The sequence below is a fragment of the Dermacentor silvarum genome, chromosome 1, assembly GCF_013339745.2.
Source record: "Dermacentor silvarum isolate Dsil-2018 chromosome 1, BIME_Dsil_1.4, whole genome shotgun sequence".
Taxonomy (NCBI): Eukaryota; Metazoa; Arthropoda; class Arachnida; order Ixodida; family Ixodidae; genus Dermacentor; species Dermacentor silvarum.
In genome coordinates this window covers 73,417,657-73,430,873 of record NC_051154.1, presented here as the reverse complement: position 1 = coordinate 73,430,873, position 13,217 = coordinate 73,417,657, and the positions used below count along the sequence as shown (strand labels likewise).

Here is a 13,217-nt window from a genome sequence, read left to right as displayed (position 1 = left end):
TAGGGTTGCTATAATTTAACTTTCTCTATCAAATGGAACAAATTTCATTCAAATCAGTCGAGCAGTTGTCTCGGAAAAGAATTTATGCGGTTTGCATGTATTTTAATGGGGAAATCGGAGTTGACACTAAACTAAAGCTTCCTCTTAAAGGGCCGCTCACCAGGCCTGGCCATTTCGAATTGACAAGCGCAGTGCATACAATGCACGCTAACGATCGTGCCTGCAAAGTATTACACCGCTATGCACCGCAAAACTAGCTGAAATTTCAAACCAAACGCTCTGCGTCCTTCTCCTCGCGGGCGCCGCACTCCCAGCCGGAGAGTCGACATCACTCGTGCAAGTGTGCCTACGTAGATCTCTGTGCTATGACGTCACTCACAGTGGCACGTGACTTTGAGAATTATTCAAGGCAACAGCAGTTATTTGTTTGATCTCTTGCTCCAATAGACAAATTAAGGTTTAGAGAAATAATAAAACCTACAAACTGAATGTCTGCGTGTCTTTGTTTTACTTCGTACCGTAGCAAGAGAGATGTACTTCCGTTTTGCCTGCTTGTTTCTATGTCGTGCAATCATGAGCGCAGAGAGCGACACTATGTCATTTTCTACCGCGTTTCAGCGCGCGATCGCGTTGTGTGATCCACTTGCGTGTGCCTTAGTGTAGCACTGACTTATACCGCTAGTCAGGTGTTCTCGTGCACAGCGTGCAAAATCATGCGCTGTGCGAAATGAGACTAATGTAACAGCTTGGGCATGCAAGACCGTCAGCGGAAGTGCGCCGCACAGCAAAAAAGCAACAAAAAAATAAGAAATACAAAAGGAAGAAATAGAAGGAGAAAAAGAATGCAGAAAAAGAAAAGAAGGCGAGGCTCGTGACGTATGCATTGCGCAATCTTTGAGCTCTGGTATGGAAAAATGCAGGGAAGGAATTTTGCTTGCGGAGGCTAGACGGGACAAGTGGAGAGGGTGTCCATGTTGGCAGTGAAGCTCACCTCCTGAAATCATGGGTTCGCGGCACTGAAATATTTCTATGTCAGCTATCAATGAACCAATTTTTAAAATTATTGCGGTAGAACGCACCTTAGAGGGCACGTAACTTCCAGCATATAACCGAAATTTTCTATGTGGCTTGGTGAGGGGCCCTTTAAGACAATGCTTACTGTGAGCTGATGTCACCCAAGCAGCACTCACAGCATGGCCATCAGCTATGCTTGAAGCTAATTTTGTTTTCTTTACATGATATAAATTTGTAGTTGTGTGCATAAGCTTTTTGCAAAGTTTTACATTTGTATCCCAAAACAACATGGGAGCATTGGGATACAAGGAGTTTTCAAGCGCTGTCCTGTCACTTGCAGCACTAGTAACACACACACACACAAAAAAATATATTGAAGTTGCATTAATAAGAGCAAATATAGTGTGTATGTGAAAACTTTATTCAAAGAGGTCTGGAGGCTCGACTTAAGCCGAGGCGGGCTGCTCCCACGTTGGCACTGTCAGGCCAAGCCCTTCAGCGACATCATGAGCCCTCTGGACAGCCCTGAGTTGATCTTGAAGCAGTGGGCTTTGGATTCTTTTTTCCCATTGTGTCCATTCTTCCAGGAGGTTGGGAAGAGTTGTGGGGCACCCCGCCAGTATATGTTTGATTTCAATGATGCCATTACAATCATTGCATTCCATCCTAATCTCCCTCCCTGGATACATTTTGTTAATGTGGTACGATTGTGGCCATTGTAATTAATATGCAGTGAAGTTTAGTATAATGTAAAAATCAGCAACTTGCTTCACTACAGGATATCTGCTTCCTTTCCATGTGGTCGACACGTTTGTGTTGTCTAAAAAATTGAACTTCGCTCCATGTAACTTGCATTTTGCACGAAGAATACCCTGTAGTCTTTCTTTCAGTGGCCTGCTACTGGACTTTTTTGTCTTTGCCAGCGAGTTGAAAGAAGACACTTTCAACTGCCACGCTGGAATGTAGCAAGCAAAGAGGCTTGTTCTTGGTCTTGCTCAGAATTGGGAATATTTGGCAGCCATTAGCATGCTTCACAGCATTCACACGTTTCTGAAAACATTTCTAGCACTTGTCAGAAATGGTAGACCAAGTTAGTGTTGCAGAGCAGCATGAATTTTTTTCATACTGTTTGCCAGCTGCTTGAAAAGGTGATTTGAGGAAAATCCTTTTCTTCTATACTAAATGAGGAAGAGCTGTGTTGAGAGCATAGCTATGGCATACAAGAGTTTGCAATGGCTGTGTTTGACCAGCTTAACCCTTTCCCCACAAAGACAAACCAGGCTAGTCATTGAACTACGTACCGCTTTTACCGAGGACAAGCTGGGCTAGTCCATGCTGTAACCGACCAACACAAGTTCGGCTTCACCATACATGAGTTAGTCTTAGTACAAGTTATATTGGCGTTCAATTAAGTCATAGTACCGCTCTATTTTAGTGCAATGAGCACACCTTCTCAGCTACTAGTTTTGAAGCTGAGAAGGTGTTTTGAAAGTTTTGAAACTGAGATGTTTTTATTAGTACTGCAGTTAAACAGTCAGTCTATTTTTAGAAATGATTTTTTTAAAGCCCTGTTTTAAAATAAGCATATTCAATGATTTTTTTTTTGCTTTATTTGCATATATGTTTGTTTGAACCAATAAAAACAATCTGTATACTTGGGTCGTTTTTTGCAGAGTGTGCTCAGTAGTGAAAGGGGTTTAATGGAAGTCGTATTGGCTGTATACGCTTTTTGAAGAAATGGTTGTGTTCTGTGTTGTTTACAATGGTCACCCAACAAGGCTTTATCATTTGTATAGTCTTCTTTTTACTGAAAATAGTACTGCATAGGAATTCTCATATCTATTGTTTTGTTTTCTACAGGTTGTAAAGTTTGAAATGCTCAAGCCTGGACACCGCAAGTCTGAGACTCTGGGAACCAGTTAATGAGATGTTACGTTTTTTAGAATAAAAAGTTTGTTTTGTATTTACACAACCATAACCAGCATGGCCCATTTCCCTGAAGATATATGATGGTATTCAGTCTTTGTAACTGGGTATACTGGAAGCATTTGGCAAATGAAAGGGTAATAATTGGTATGTATACAGATGCCAATGTGTTTCACCTAGGGTTGCCACCTGTCCAATTTGACACAACTGGTTTTCTGCAGATGCCTGTTCAACATTCTCAATGGCATGCATTTGCTAGTATTGCAGTCAACCTTGGCTCAAGTTGCAAAAGTATCCACGAAGCAGCAAACGTGAAGCAAGCGAACTGGGCGATTCTCAATCTCTCTCTTTTCTTTTTTTTTCATTAGGCGTGGGTGACTCTTATTGTGGAACCTAAAAATGCTTATATAAAGTTGATTATGTAGCTTTCGAGGTCTCTACTGTTACGTGGACCTTCAAGCCGTGCATTAACAGTTTTCTTTACGCATGCCTAATCAAATTAGTAGATTTTATTGTGGCAGGTGGGTTGCATCAGCCGGGGAAAAAAACAGAAAACCTCCATTATCCGCCAGTGATCGCTCGACACCACTGAATGAAAGCGTCACGGAAGGATTAGTGGCGGACAAGGGACAAGTCTGCCCTTTCCTTGCTGATTAGATGACACGAGGCCTTGGCTTCGCTGCATTAACATATTTTGCAGCAGATTACCTGATTAACCTGCAACAGCTGGAAGTTGTGAACGCTATGCATTCACGTTTAATGTCTGCAAACAGAAAAATGTGCTCAAGATGTACAATTTGCACAACTGACAGTTCAGCTACATCGACCTGCGAACAGTCATGTTGGTTAGGCTACTGGATAACGTAGTCGTCAGGGTAGTCAAAGACTTTCGGGAACTTGGCCTGCTCTTCTTCGGTGTACTCTGCGAGCTTCTTGGGCACACGCCGGAGCTGCCTCAGTTGACCCGAGATGTTTTCCATTATTTCACGAGGTACCTTGTCGTCTGGATACAGATGCAACCTGGCCATCCGGGGCCGTCTAGTTAGGTCACCTGGCAGAGCCCTGTATACCGCTTTCCAAAGAACTTTTGTTGTGTCCTTGTCCTGCACTTGCCATGCTGGAGTCCAAGAGCGCCCGCCAGCGAAGCGTGTATCGTGGTAATACATACGGTACTTCCACTCGTACCACGGCATGGCGATTTCGCTGCAGTTCGTCACCACAACGTGATCGCCGCAGTCACTGGAGGCGAAGTATATCGGCTTATGTTTGCCTTGCAGCACATTGGAGATCATCTCGGCGGACTGGAACGGGTTCTGCCATCGTGCGTCGTACAGAAGCCAACGACGTGTAAACGTTGCCCACTGCTGCACCCGTTTAAAATTAGATAATGCACCCATATCAAAACAGGGGGGGAATTCGCACTTTACAATACAGTGAAGTCAGTGGCACATGACAAAGAATCAGCGCAGATGAAATTCAAGTCGGATTCTATGTACTACACACTATGGCCACGCGCAGTTGAACTAAACTAATAACCGGAACCGGAACCACCGGAATCACGGTGGCCATGCGGTGGCCGGTACAGCGTTTACTACAAACACGCATTACTCAAAATGCCCAGCGCATGACATTATTTTTATTTTGTAAGAAATACTGACCTTTATTACAAAATTCTGCTGTTTTACCGGTTGTTCGCTCCACGGCTCATCTAAAAACGTTGCTACAGCCGGCCTCGTGTTGATACTTAGCACGACTCTCGTAAAATTACGAAACCCCTCAGCTCTGTGACTCAGCCAAAACGTTGGACAGCCGACTGAGCGTACCGCTAGGGAACGCTGAGGTCTGTTGCGCTTGCGCCTGGAGCGCTGTTTGTGTCGCGCATCCCTTGTGGTTATCACTTTGGAAGAAAAGTTTGCGTATTTTGTTAAGAGCGAATATGGCAGTAAGAGCCCAATTCGAAAACAATAACGAGATTGGCGTCTTCGCTAAACTTACGAACTCGTATTGCTTGGTGGCTATTGGCGGTTCAGAGAACTTCTACAGGTGAGCCTTTTCTGCTCGTCCACGTGCGTCGTCAGCGACGTGATCACCGAAGTGATATGTGCATTTACTTCCAAACCTCAGCGAAGTCGCAGACGTTGATACGTCAATGTGTATTTGTTTAACTGTCGAACATTGGTGTGTTTGCAGAAGTCTAGGACAAACTTTTGTTCGGCATTTCAGAGTAGGAAGAAATATTAAACGTTGCCTGCAAATGTCGCAATTGGAGGGTGTCAAATCTGTGATGTGTGCCAAAAGTGGTAATTTGAAAAATAAATAAATGATGTAGCGACTTGTAGTTGAAGCGAGCCGTGGTTTGTAGCTCAGCGAAGAAGACAAACACGGTTGTCTCGTGAAAGAGTGTTGGGAGTGCATGCTAAAACAGGTAGTGAGGTAACTTACTCGTGCGTGCAACTTTTGAACACTGCAGCCGAGGGTGACGATTTTCTTGCGTTCCTACTCCCCCGCATATGACAATGAATAATGTCGCAGCATGTCAAATGTGCGATTTTACTCGCTCTTACTGAAGAATACGCGCAAATGTTCGTTGCAGCATCTTCGAAGGCGAGCTTGCGGATACCATATCCGTGATCCACGCGTCCATCGCCGGTTGCCGGATAATTGGACGGCTTACTGTGGGTACGTCGGTTCTGGTAATCGGTGCTTGTTCTACTGTTTTAAAGCACCATCTTAGTGTGCGCTGCTTCTACGCATATTTCACCCATCCGAAACGTATATACAAGATCGACTGTAGAATCTTGCTATGAATGTTCGGCTTTGATTCCATCATTGCGTTACATTCCCGCAAAGTTTGTAATGTACCGAGGTGATATGAGTGTACCAATGGTTTAACGAGTCTTTAGGATATGTGAATAACCGAAAGTAACTGTTAGTGAAATAGTTGAGGTGAATGTCGACCTTACGGGGTATTTTGACTGGCTAGGTTATAACATATCAGGTGTTTCTAGTACGAACTGATTTTTTAAAAGCATTAGGTGGATTTATGACGAGGCGGACATCACTTGTGTGACAAGTCGCAGAGTCAGGTAGCTAATTTTACATGAAAAAGATCGGGTGGTGCGTTAGTGATCCTTCTGTTTCTTTGTACCCAAAGGAAATACGATTCCTTCCTGTTCCAGGTGGTTAATAGGGCAATGTGTCGCTAAACTAAGAAAAATGAAACGGGGGGGGGGGGGGGGGGGGAGAAAAAATTTATTTTAGTGGCGTGCTAAGATTTTAGTTTTTGGGCTCCTAGGTTAAATGAAGTACTGGCATCATTTTTTTTTTTTTTTTTGCTCTGTTATCACGGTATGGAGCCTCAGTTCCCCTTTTGCGAGATGGTTACAGTGTGGCTTGCAACCACTGTTTTGTGCTAACCAGCACAAATGTAGTGGTAGTGGGGTGTGCACTTTCACATACATGTATTGGTGTGCATGCGCAGGTAATCGCCATGGCTTGCTGGTGCCCAACACCACAACTGACCAGGAACTTCAGCATCTTCGAAACTCTCTTCCCGATAGCGTAAAAATACAGCGGATTGAAGAACGCCTATCAGCACTTGGAAATGTCATAGCCTGCAATGACTATGTTGCTCTGACACACCCCGATTTAGACAAGGTTTGGGTCTTTGCACACATGCATTGTAGTTTTGTGCTTTAATATCGATGTTTCCCAGGATATTCTCTGATCTTTCGTTTTTCTTTGCCTCTGACCTACCCCTTCAATTTTTAGTGGTAGGCATGAAGCATGCTCTCTGGAATGACCCCTCAACCCTTTTTTAATTAAGCATTCTTCACGCTCTCTGTTGGGAATAGTGCACAGTTGTGAAAATTTAACTCTTTTGGTGTCTGTTGTTTTTCTGATGTGCACTAAATTAAATTTCTATCAAAGTAACGCATTAGCAGGCTTTAAATTCAAATGTTATTCATTGGTGATACATTGGTAAAAATTAAAAAAATTAATTTGAAAACTCAAATTAAAACTTACCGTATACACTCGACTAAGGGCCGTGCTCGTGTAAGGGCTGCTCCCCCCAACTCGGCAGTCCAAATTTTGAAAAAAAAAAATCTCGCCAGCAAACGGCACACTCGTGAAGGCTTGTCTTGCAGAAGCTCGTACGCATCTGGCGGTCATCCCCGGCTGTTTAACAAGCATGCTGCAACCACTGAATGCGTATATTAATAGGCCGTTTAAGGCACACTTCAGACACCAGTACTCTGAATAGATAAAAGCGGGCTCCCACGAGAAAACGCCGTCTGGACGATTAAGGAGGGCGTCACTTCAGCTGGTCTGCTCTTGGATTTTAAATGCGTGGCGGGCAGTGTCCACGGACATTATTGTAAAGAGTTTTAAGGTCACCGGGATTTCCAATGCCATGGACAGCACTGAGGACGATTGGATACATGAACGTGCGGATTACCCGAGCAGCGGCGACGAGCAGAGCCCGAGCAGCGATACCGATGAAGGCATCTTGCGAGGATGTCCGTAGCTAGACGCCAGATATCCCATTGTTAGGTATATATGGCATGATTAATTAGGTCTTTCCATACGTGGATCGAAAATTGAACAAAAATTTCACACTTCCGTGGAAGGGCCGCACCCCATGAAAATCGCAGAAAAAACGTGCGGCCCTTACATGAGTGTATACGGTATTTTAACTAGTATAATTAGTTTTCCTAAAGCAACATGGCATTTGTCACTGTCATTGGTCAGTGAAGACACTCATAATCAATATTGATGTCCTCTGAAGCAGAGTTCTTAAGTTCTTGAATTTCTGCATTAAAAAATGAAAAAAAAAAATGCAGGCTTTTTGTGCCAGTCTGTTATGTTTGAAAACGAGAGACTTTAGCAACACCGACAGTCGACAAGCTTTATATCATGCCATCAGTCATATAGAAGTGAAACGTACCATAAAATTTTAGTTTGACTGAATAGATGGTGCAACCAGTTTACAGATGTTTCCCATTAACGAATTACCTCGGGTGTTGCCAGGGGTGTGCATCATATGCCAGATGAGTATACTCGGGCACATCATTTAAAGGGTTACTAGAGAGTTCGAGATTAGGAGACACAAGAGCTTTGCATAAGATAGTCACTTGGGTCCCAGCAAAATCCAAGCAGCCTTTGGGCTCTTGGATACAGTTCACTTAAGTTTCCTAATCTTCATCTCTCTAATATATTCAGCAACTGCTGTGAGCTTAGACATTCGTATAGAGCACGTAGTTTATTTAATTCGACTAGGTAAGCTTAATGTAAAAAAAACAAAACAAAAAATGTGTGCTACTTATGTGCAACTTCAGGCTAGAATAAGAGCTGTTAGTTGCATTATAATGATTACCTTCTTGGGCTTGTGCTTCTGCTTTAGAAATAACTGCCTTTTTATGATGTGTACTCTTTCAGGAGACGGAAGAAATTATAGCTGACGTACTTAAAGTTGAGGTGTTCCGGCAAACAATAGCTGGAAATGTTCTTGTTGGCAGTTACTGTGCCCTCAGCAATCAAGGTGGCCTGGTAAGAATACCTTTAATTTGCAGTGTAATGCTGTTGAACTCATTTTTATTGTTAATGATCTAGGCTTCTCAAGCTTATGACAAACTGTCATGTTTTTGTATGGGTTTTTTGCTTTATGGGGCATGCAATAGAACTTTTTATTCACGTACGTATGCACATACTTTCAGAAATGAAATAAGTCAAATGTTTTGAGAACTAGGACCTTATTCTAGATTGATAATTTTTCTGCTAATGCTGACTGGCTTAGCAAACAGGTGGAATGTCTCTCTCTCCAGTGAGGCATCATGCCCCCTGCAATTATGGTACCTGCTTCTGTATAACTTACTGCATGTTTCCTTTTATATGAACTTCAATATGAAGTTAGAATTATTCTTAATTCTAGAGTAGGAAATCTTTAGAATGCCGGAAATTTTAATTTACTTCAGTGTAAAATGAGCAGGCTTTTTTTTTTTTTTTCATGGTCTTGATTTTGCCCAAGTTTGATCTCATAATTTAAAAGAAGCAAGTGATTGGGTGTCCAGCATTGCAGTGTATCTTAAACCTTGATCTGCCCAGTAGTAGCAGCAGTTGAGTGAACGTAGAAGTGGCTATTATTAGATACGCCATAATGACCTTCATTGAACTGATTTTGTTAAGAGCTATTAGCTTTTCTGCGATTTCTGTGAAGTGTCACTTATGCAGTTTTTGATAGTATTTAAATTGTTCATGATAAGATCAACTTTTCAAGTGTAATTCTGACAACTTTACCTTTCGTGAAGGTGCACCCGAGGACATCCATTGAGGACCAGGGAGAGCTTTCCTCCCTTCTACAGGTCCCTCTTGTTGTAAGTAGCACTCGTGTGTCACATTCAAAGATATCTGTATTACCAGTAGTATTGGTTCACAAGTGCAAATGGCGGGCTGCATGGTGTGATGCAGTGTGGGCCCTATGTGTAGATAGGCAATGCCTTTAATTTTGAAATATAAAAGGAAAAACCATCCCGATTGTGTTTTTTTTAATTTGGCATTGTTAAATACCCTGTATGACAAACACGGCTTAAAGTATAGTGTCTTAATTTGAGCCACTTGGTGTGTCAAAGTAATGCACATTACTGTCTTAGCTGTTTGTATGTGCATGCATGTGCTCCTTAGCTGACAATTCTCATGACTGCATGAACTGTGCTGCACAGTCTGTAGCTGAACAGTTCTCATTTTCTAATTACGCTTTTTCATTGCCTTTCTGTAGCACTGTTTGTGATGTTTCCTCAAAGCAGACGAGCTCTCTTATGCCCACTAAAGCTTTGCATCATGATACACAAATAGCGTTCTGAAGGTTGATGCACAGCTTCGAGTGATGATCTAATAGCATTTATGCACGACTTCTTCGCATGCTGCAGTGTAATCTTGTGACAGTCGCACTGACACAGTGCGAGTGCACAGCACCTGCTAGTTTCCCACAGGTTGCTAAGATCACAGCTTTGTGCTTTACTTGCTTGGTTATGCTTGTATGCACACACATGCTTGCCTCTTGTACTGTTGTGAGTAAAACTGCAAAGTTCATGGCAGCATTGAAAATTTTGAAATTTCTTCTGGATAGTCAGGGCTGTGCAGACTGGAAGTGGGACATGCACTGCATTGGTCGAACATGCACACATGTGTTTCACCACTTCATTTCAGGATTAATGCTGGGCTGTGAAAGAAGCTTTTTTGGAGTGCCAGTGGTCTTTAAACTTTTGCTTGCGGTTGTACATTTTTGTTGAAAGTTCTGATGCCATGGCACGTGCAGGCCACCGGGTCTGTAGTCTCTATAAAACATAAGTTGCTCTAAAGCCCAGGAGGTGGTAACCCTTTTAGGGTCAATGACGTAAATATGCGGCACCGCAAACAAGTTCAAAATGGTTGATGCCATATATTTATGTACGTTTAAAAAGCGCGCCAATTTCCGAACTTTTTTCTTTCTTGGCATGTGCTGCCACTATGTGGGAATACAGGGAATTTTTTTAACGTGCCTATCTCTTTTGGTTTTCATTGTATGGTTTGTTTGCTCCAGCGCGTGTACTACCTACCGCTTGCGCATTGGCAGGCGTGTGGCGGTTTCGGCTTCTTGCGCTCGCAAAACTGATGGCTATCTCATTACTAATCACTCAAAGGGGTCGCATATGGTGAAAAAAAAAAAAAAAAAATCAACCTTAAAAGGGTTAGAGCAGTGCTCCTGGCTTTTCTCTTCGGAGTGGCTACTGTTGCTACTTTTTGCTTATTGTGATAAGCTTATTGTGCTTATGGCAATAATTTGCTTATTGTGATAAAGTGTGCTATGATTTTAAATGGTGCAAAATTCTGTAATGTGCTGTTGTGGGGGGGGGCTACAGTGTGTCAGGTCAGGACTGACAGCATGCTTTGTGTCTTTCTAGGCGGGCACAGTGAATCGAGGCAGCGACGTAGTGGGTGCAGGGATGGTGGTGAATGATTGGTGTGCTTTTTGTGGCATGGACACTACAAGCACAGAGCTCTCAGTAGTGGAGAGTGTCTTCCGGCTGAATGAGGCTACTCCAGCAGCCATCACGACCACTATGAAGGCATCTTTGATTGAGAGGCAAGTTGGCAGCATGCAAGGACGATACCTGTGTGACTGTGTTTTTCAAATTCCAACTGTTCACATTTGGAAGATTGGTTGCAGTTATATTTCAGCCCTTGGAAGTAGTCTCAAACTAAAGCCAGCATAGAAGGGTGTTTATGTTGTGAAGTGCAAAATTACACGTAATCGCTGCACATTTGGCACACAATTGATTGAACCATACCTGAAACAGCACTGCTTTGCTCTGCCATCTCAAACTAACCATTGTGCTTAGGTATAAGGACAAATCTTAAAAATTATTTTTACAACTCGTGATGTTGTGAAGGTTGGAAAGATCCAGTTCGAACGACAGGTCCTTTGCACTGAAGTTTCTCAGTATAACAGCTTCATATGAAGCAAGAATATGACCATTACAAGGCTGTCCTTTTTCCGTTTTTTGCTGGGAGTGGTTTTCCAGCAGGTGTACGTGTCGTGAAGCAGAAGGTGTTCACATGGGAGCACAACATTGTCATGTTTTGGCATTCATTCCGGCTGGCTCGCTCGGTCGTCTGTTATGCTGCTACATTGGACCACGCAACAATTAGCACCACAGCAGACAACCGAGCAAGCCGGAAAAAGTGCCAACACAACATGATCTTCTGCTCCCACGTCACCTTCTGCATCATGACACACACTGCATGGGAAACAAAACTGAAACTGGTACGTAGAAAAGCTATTATAGTAAATTATTTAGGTTGCTCCGAGGCTTGCGAGTGTATTATTTCTAGGCTTTCAAGTCGAGGACCTTCATTAATGCAAAAAATGAAAAGATTGCGAGTTTTATGTCGGTAGTCTTTTAGCTTTCTGTTCCTATTCTGAATCCATATGGTGATTCTGTCTGATGAAACCTCATAATTGGCTCGACGCTTTTGTCCGCGTGCTGTATTGCTTTCAACTAGTACTAATCCTTTACAAATAAAAATTAAATTTAGAAAATTGAGTTGGCATATCTAAATTGCTGATTTTTTAAAAACTTAAAATACTGAGCCTTTGTTATACAGTAGGTAAATGGTGCCTAAATGTTATATTGATAAAAAAGTAATGTAGGTGTAAAGGTGGGCATCTCGGCAAATGAGTGGATATCTCTTTCAGGCCCAATTAATTGTGTCCATTGAAAATTTAGTTTCATCACATTTCAGAATCATGAAAACCGTGCAGCTGCAGTACCAATTAGGAATGTTCAATTCTTCAGTGAGCTTAGTGAAACAGAATGTGGACGCCATGCGAGAACTCTTTGCAGAATGTCAGATATGAGCTTATCAATTATATGTCATGCGTACTTGTAAAGCACCTATGCAGTCGCTTGAGAAGTATATGCCTAATGTAAAATGTGAAACCAACTAAAAAAAAAGGGGGAACCCACTACATGTAGACAAACTGATACTGAAGGCTTGTATCCCAGCAGTCTACTTTCCAACTCATTTTACTAAAACTCTTCACCCTTATTATCCAAACCTGCAGCACAGGTCCAATCAGAAGTGTTTCAAGATGTTTGCAACACGTCTTAAAGATCATAATTTTAATTGGTGCTTTTGATTTCGATGCACTATAGTCTGATGGGTATATGAACTCTATGGGGAAGTTCTTGGCCAAACATAAGTGCATTAACAGACAATGCATAATTCTGAATGCAAAATAGCCTTGTACAGGCTATGTTTAGTGATACCAATTTCACAACTGAAGTATGGATGCAACCATGTGAACTTAAATAGGATTTTGATTGGTGGAAGCTGTGTAGCTGCCCAGTTTTAGATTTACAATGTGCAATGGCTACTCTTGCATTTTAGGTGCAACACTATATTACACCTTTGTCTTGAAATTGTGCTAGCATTTTTCTTTTTGTACGCTTCAGCATGTACAAGCATACTTTCATTTCTCATAAGTTTTACATTATAAGTGGCCTTGGATCACATTATACTTTCACATCTAATAGTTTGGAATGAATGTCTCAAATGACTGTTTTGTACTGTTTTGTCATTTCAGTATGACTTGATGCTGGTGTGCAGTCAAGGTGGCTGACCATCCAAAGGTGTCCCATGTACAGTGAAAAAACGTGCTCTCTTTTATTCTTTTAGCACAAATTAATTAGTGAACGTACATTGAAAGACATTAAATGATGCTGGTTGCACAGAAT

The 13,217-nt window shown here is 42.2% G+C and overlaps 3 protein-coding genes across 4 annotated transcripts in view; 2 read left to right on the top strand and 1 right to left on the bottom strand.

The window, feature by feature from the left end:
* Positions 1-2,992, top strand: part of LOC119465906 (uncharacterized) — a 47,316-nt gene extending 44,324 nt beyond the window's left edge. For both annotated transcript variants that reach the window (XM_037726390.2, XM_037726382.2), the window contains exon 20: positions 2,875-2,992. In XM_037726390.2, coding sequence (XP_037582318.1) covers positions 2,875-2,937 — 63 coding nt within the window. In that variant the 3' untranslated portion in view covers positions 2,938-2,992. The remainder of the gene's footprint in view (positions 1-2,874) is intronic.
* Positions 2,993-3,667: 675 nt separating this feature from the next.
* On the bottom strand, positions 3,668-4,472 carry LOC119465995 (39S ribosomal protein L13, mitochondrial-like). The gene has a single exon (XM_037726480.2). It carries the CDS (start codon positions 4,335-4,337, stop codon positions 3,792-3,794), a length of 546 nt encoding a protein of 181 aa, XP_037582408.1. The 5' UTR covers positions 4,338-4,472; the 3' UTR covers positions 3,668-3,791.
* A 314-nt stretch (positions 4,473-4,786) lies between these two features.
* LOC119465947 (eukaryotic translation initiation factor 6) lies at positions 4,787-13,216 on the top strand. Its single transcript, XM_037726431.2, has 7 exons — positions 4,787-4,983; positions 5,534-5,619; positions 6,422-6,597; positions 8,380-8,490; positions 9,249-9,314; positions 10,881-11,062; positions 13,067-13,216. Exons 1-7 carry the CDS (start codon positions 4,877-4,879, stop codon positions 13,074-13,076), a joined length of 738 nt encoding a protein of 245 aa, XP_037582359.1. The 5' UTR covers positions 4,787-4,876; the 3' UTR covers positions 13,077-13,216.
* The last annotated feature ends 1 nt before the right edge of the window (position 13,217 follows it).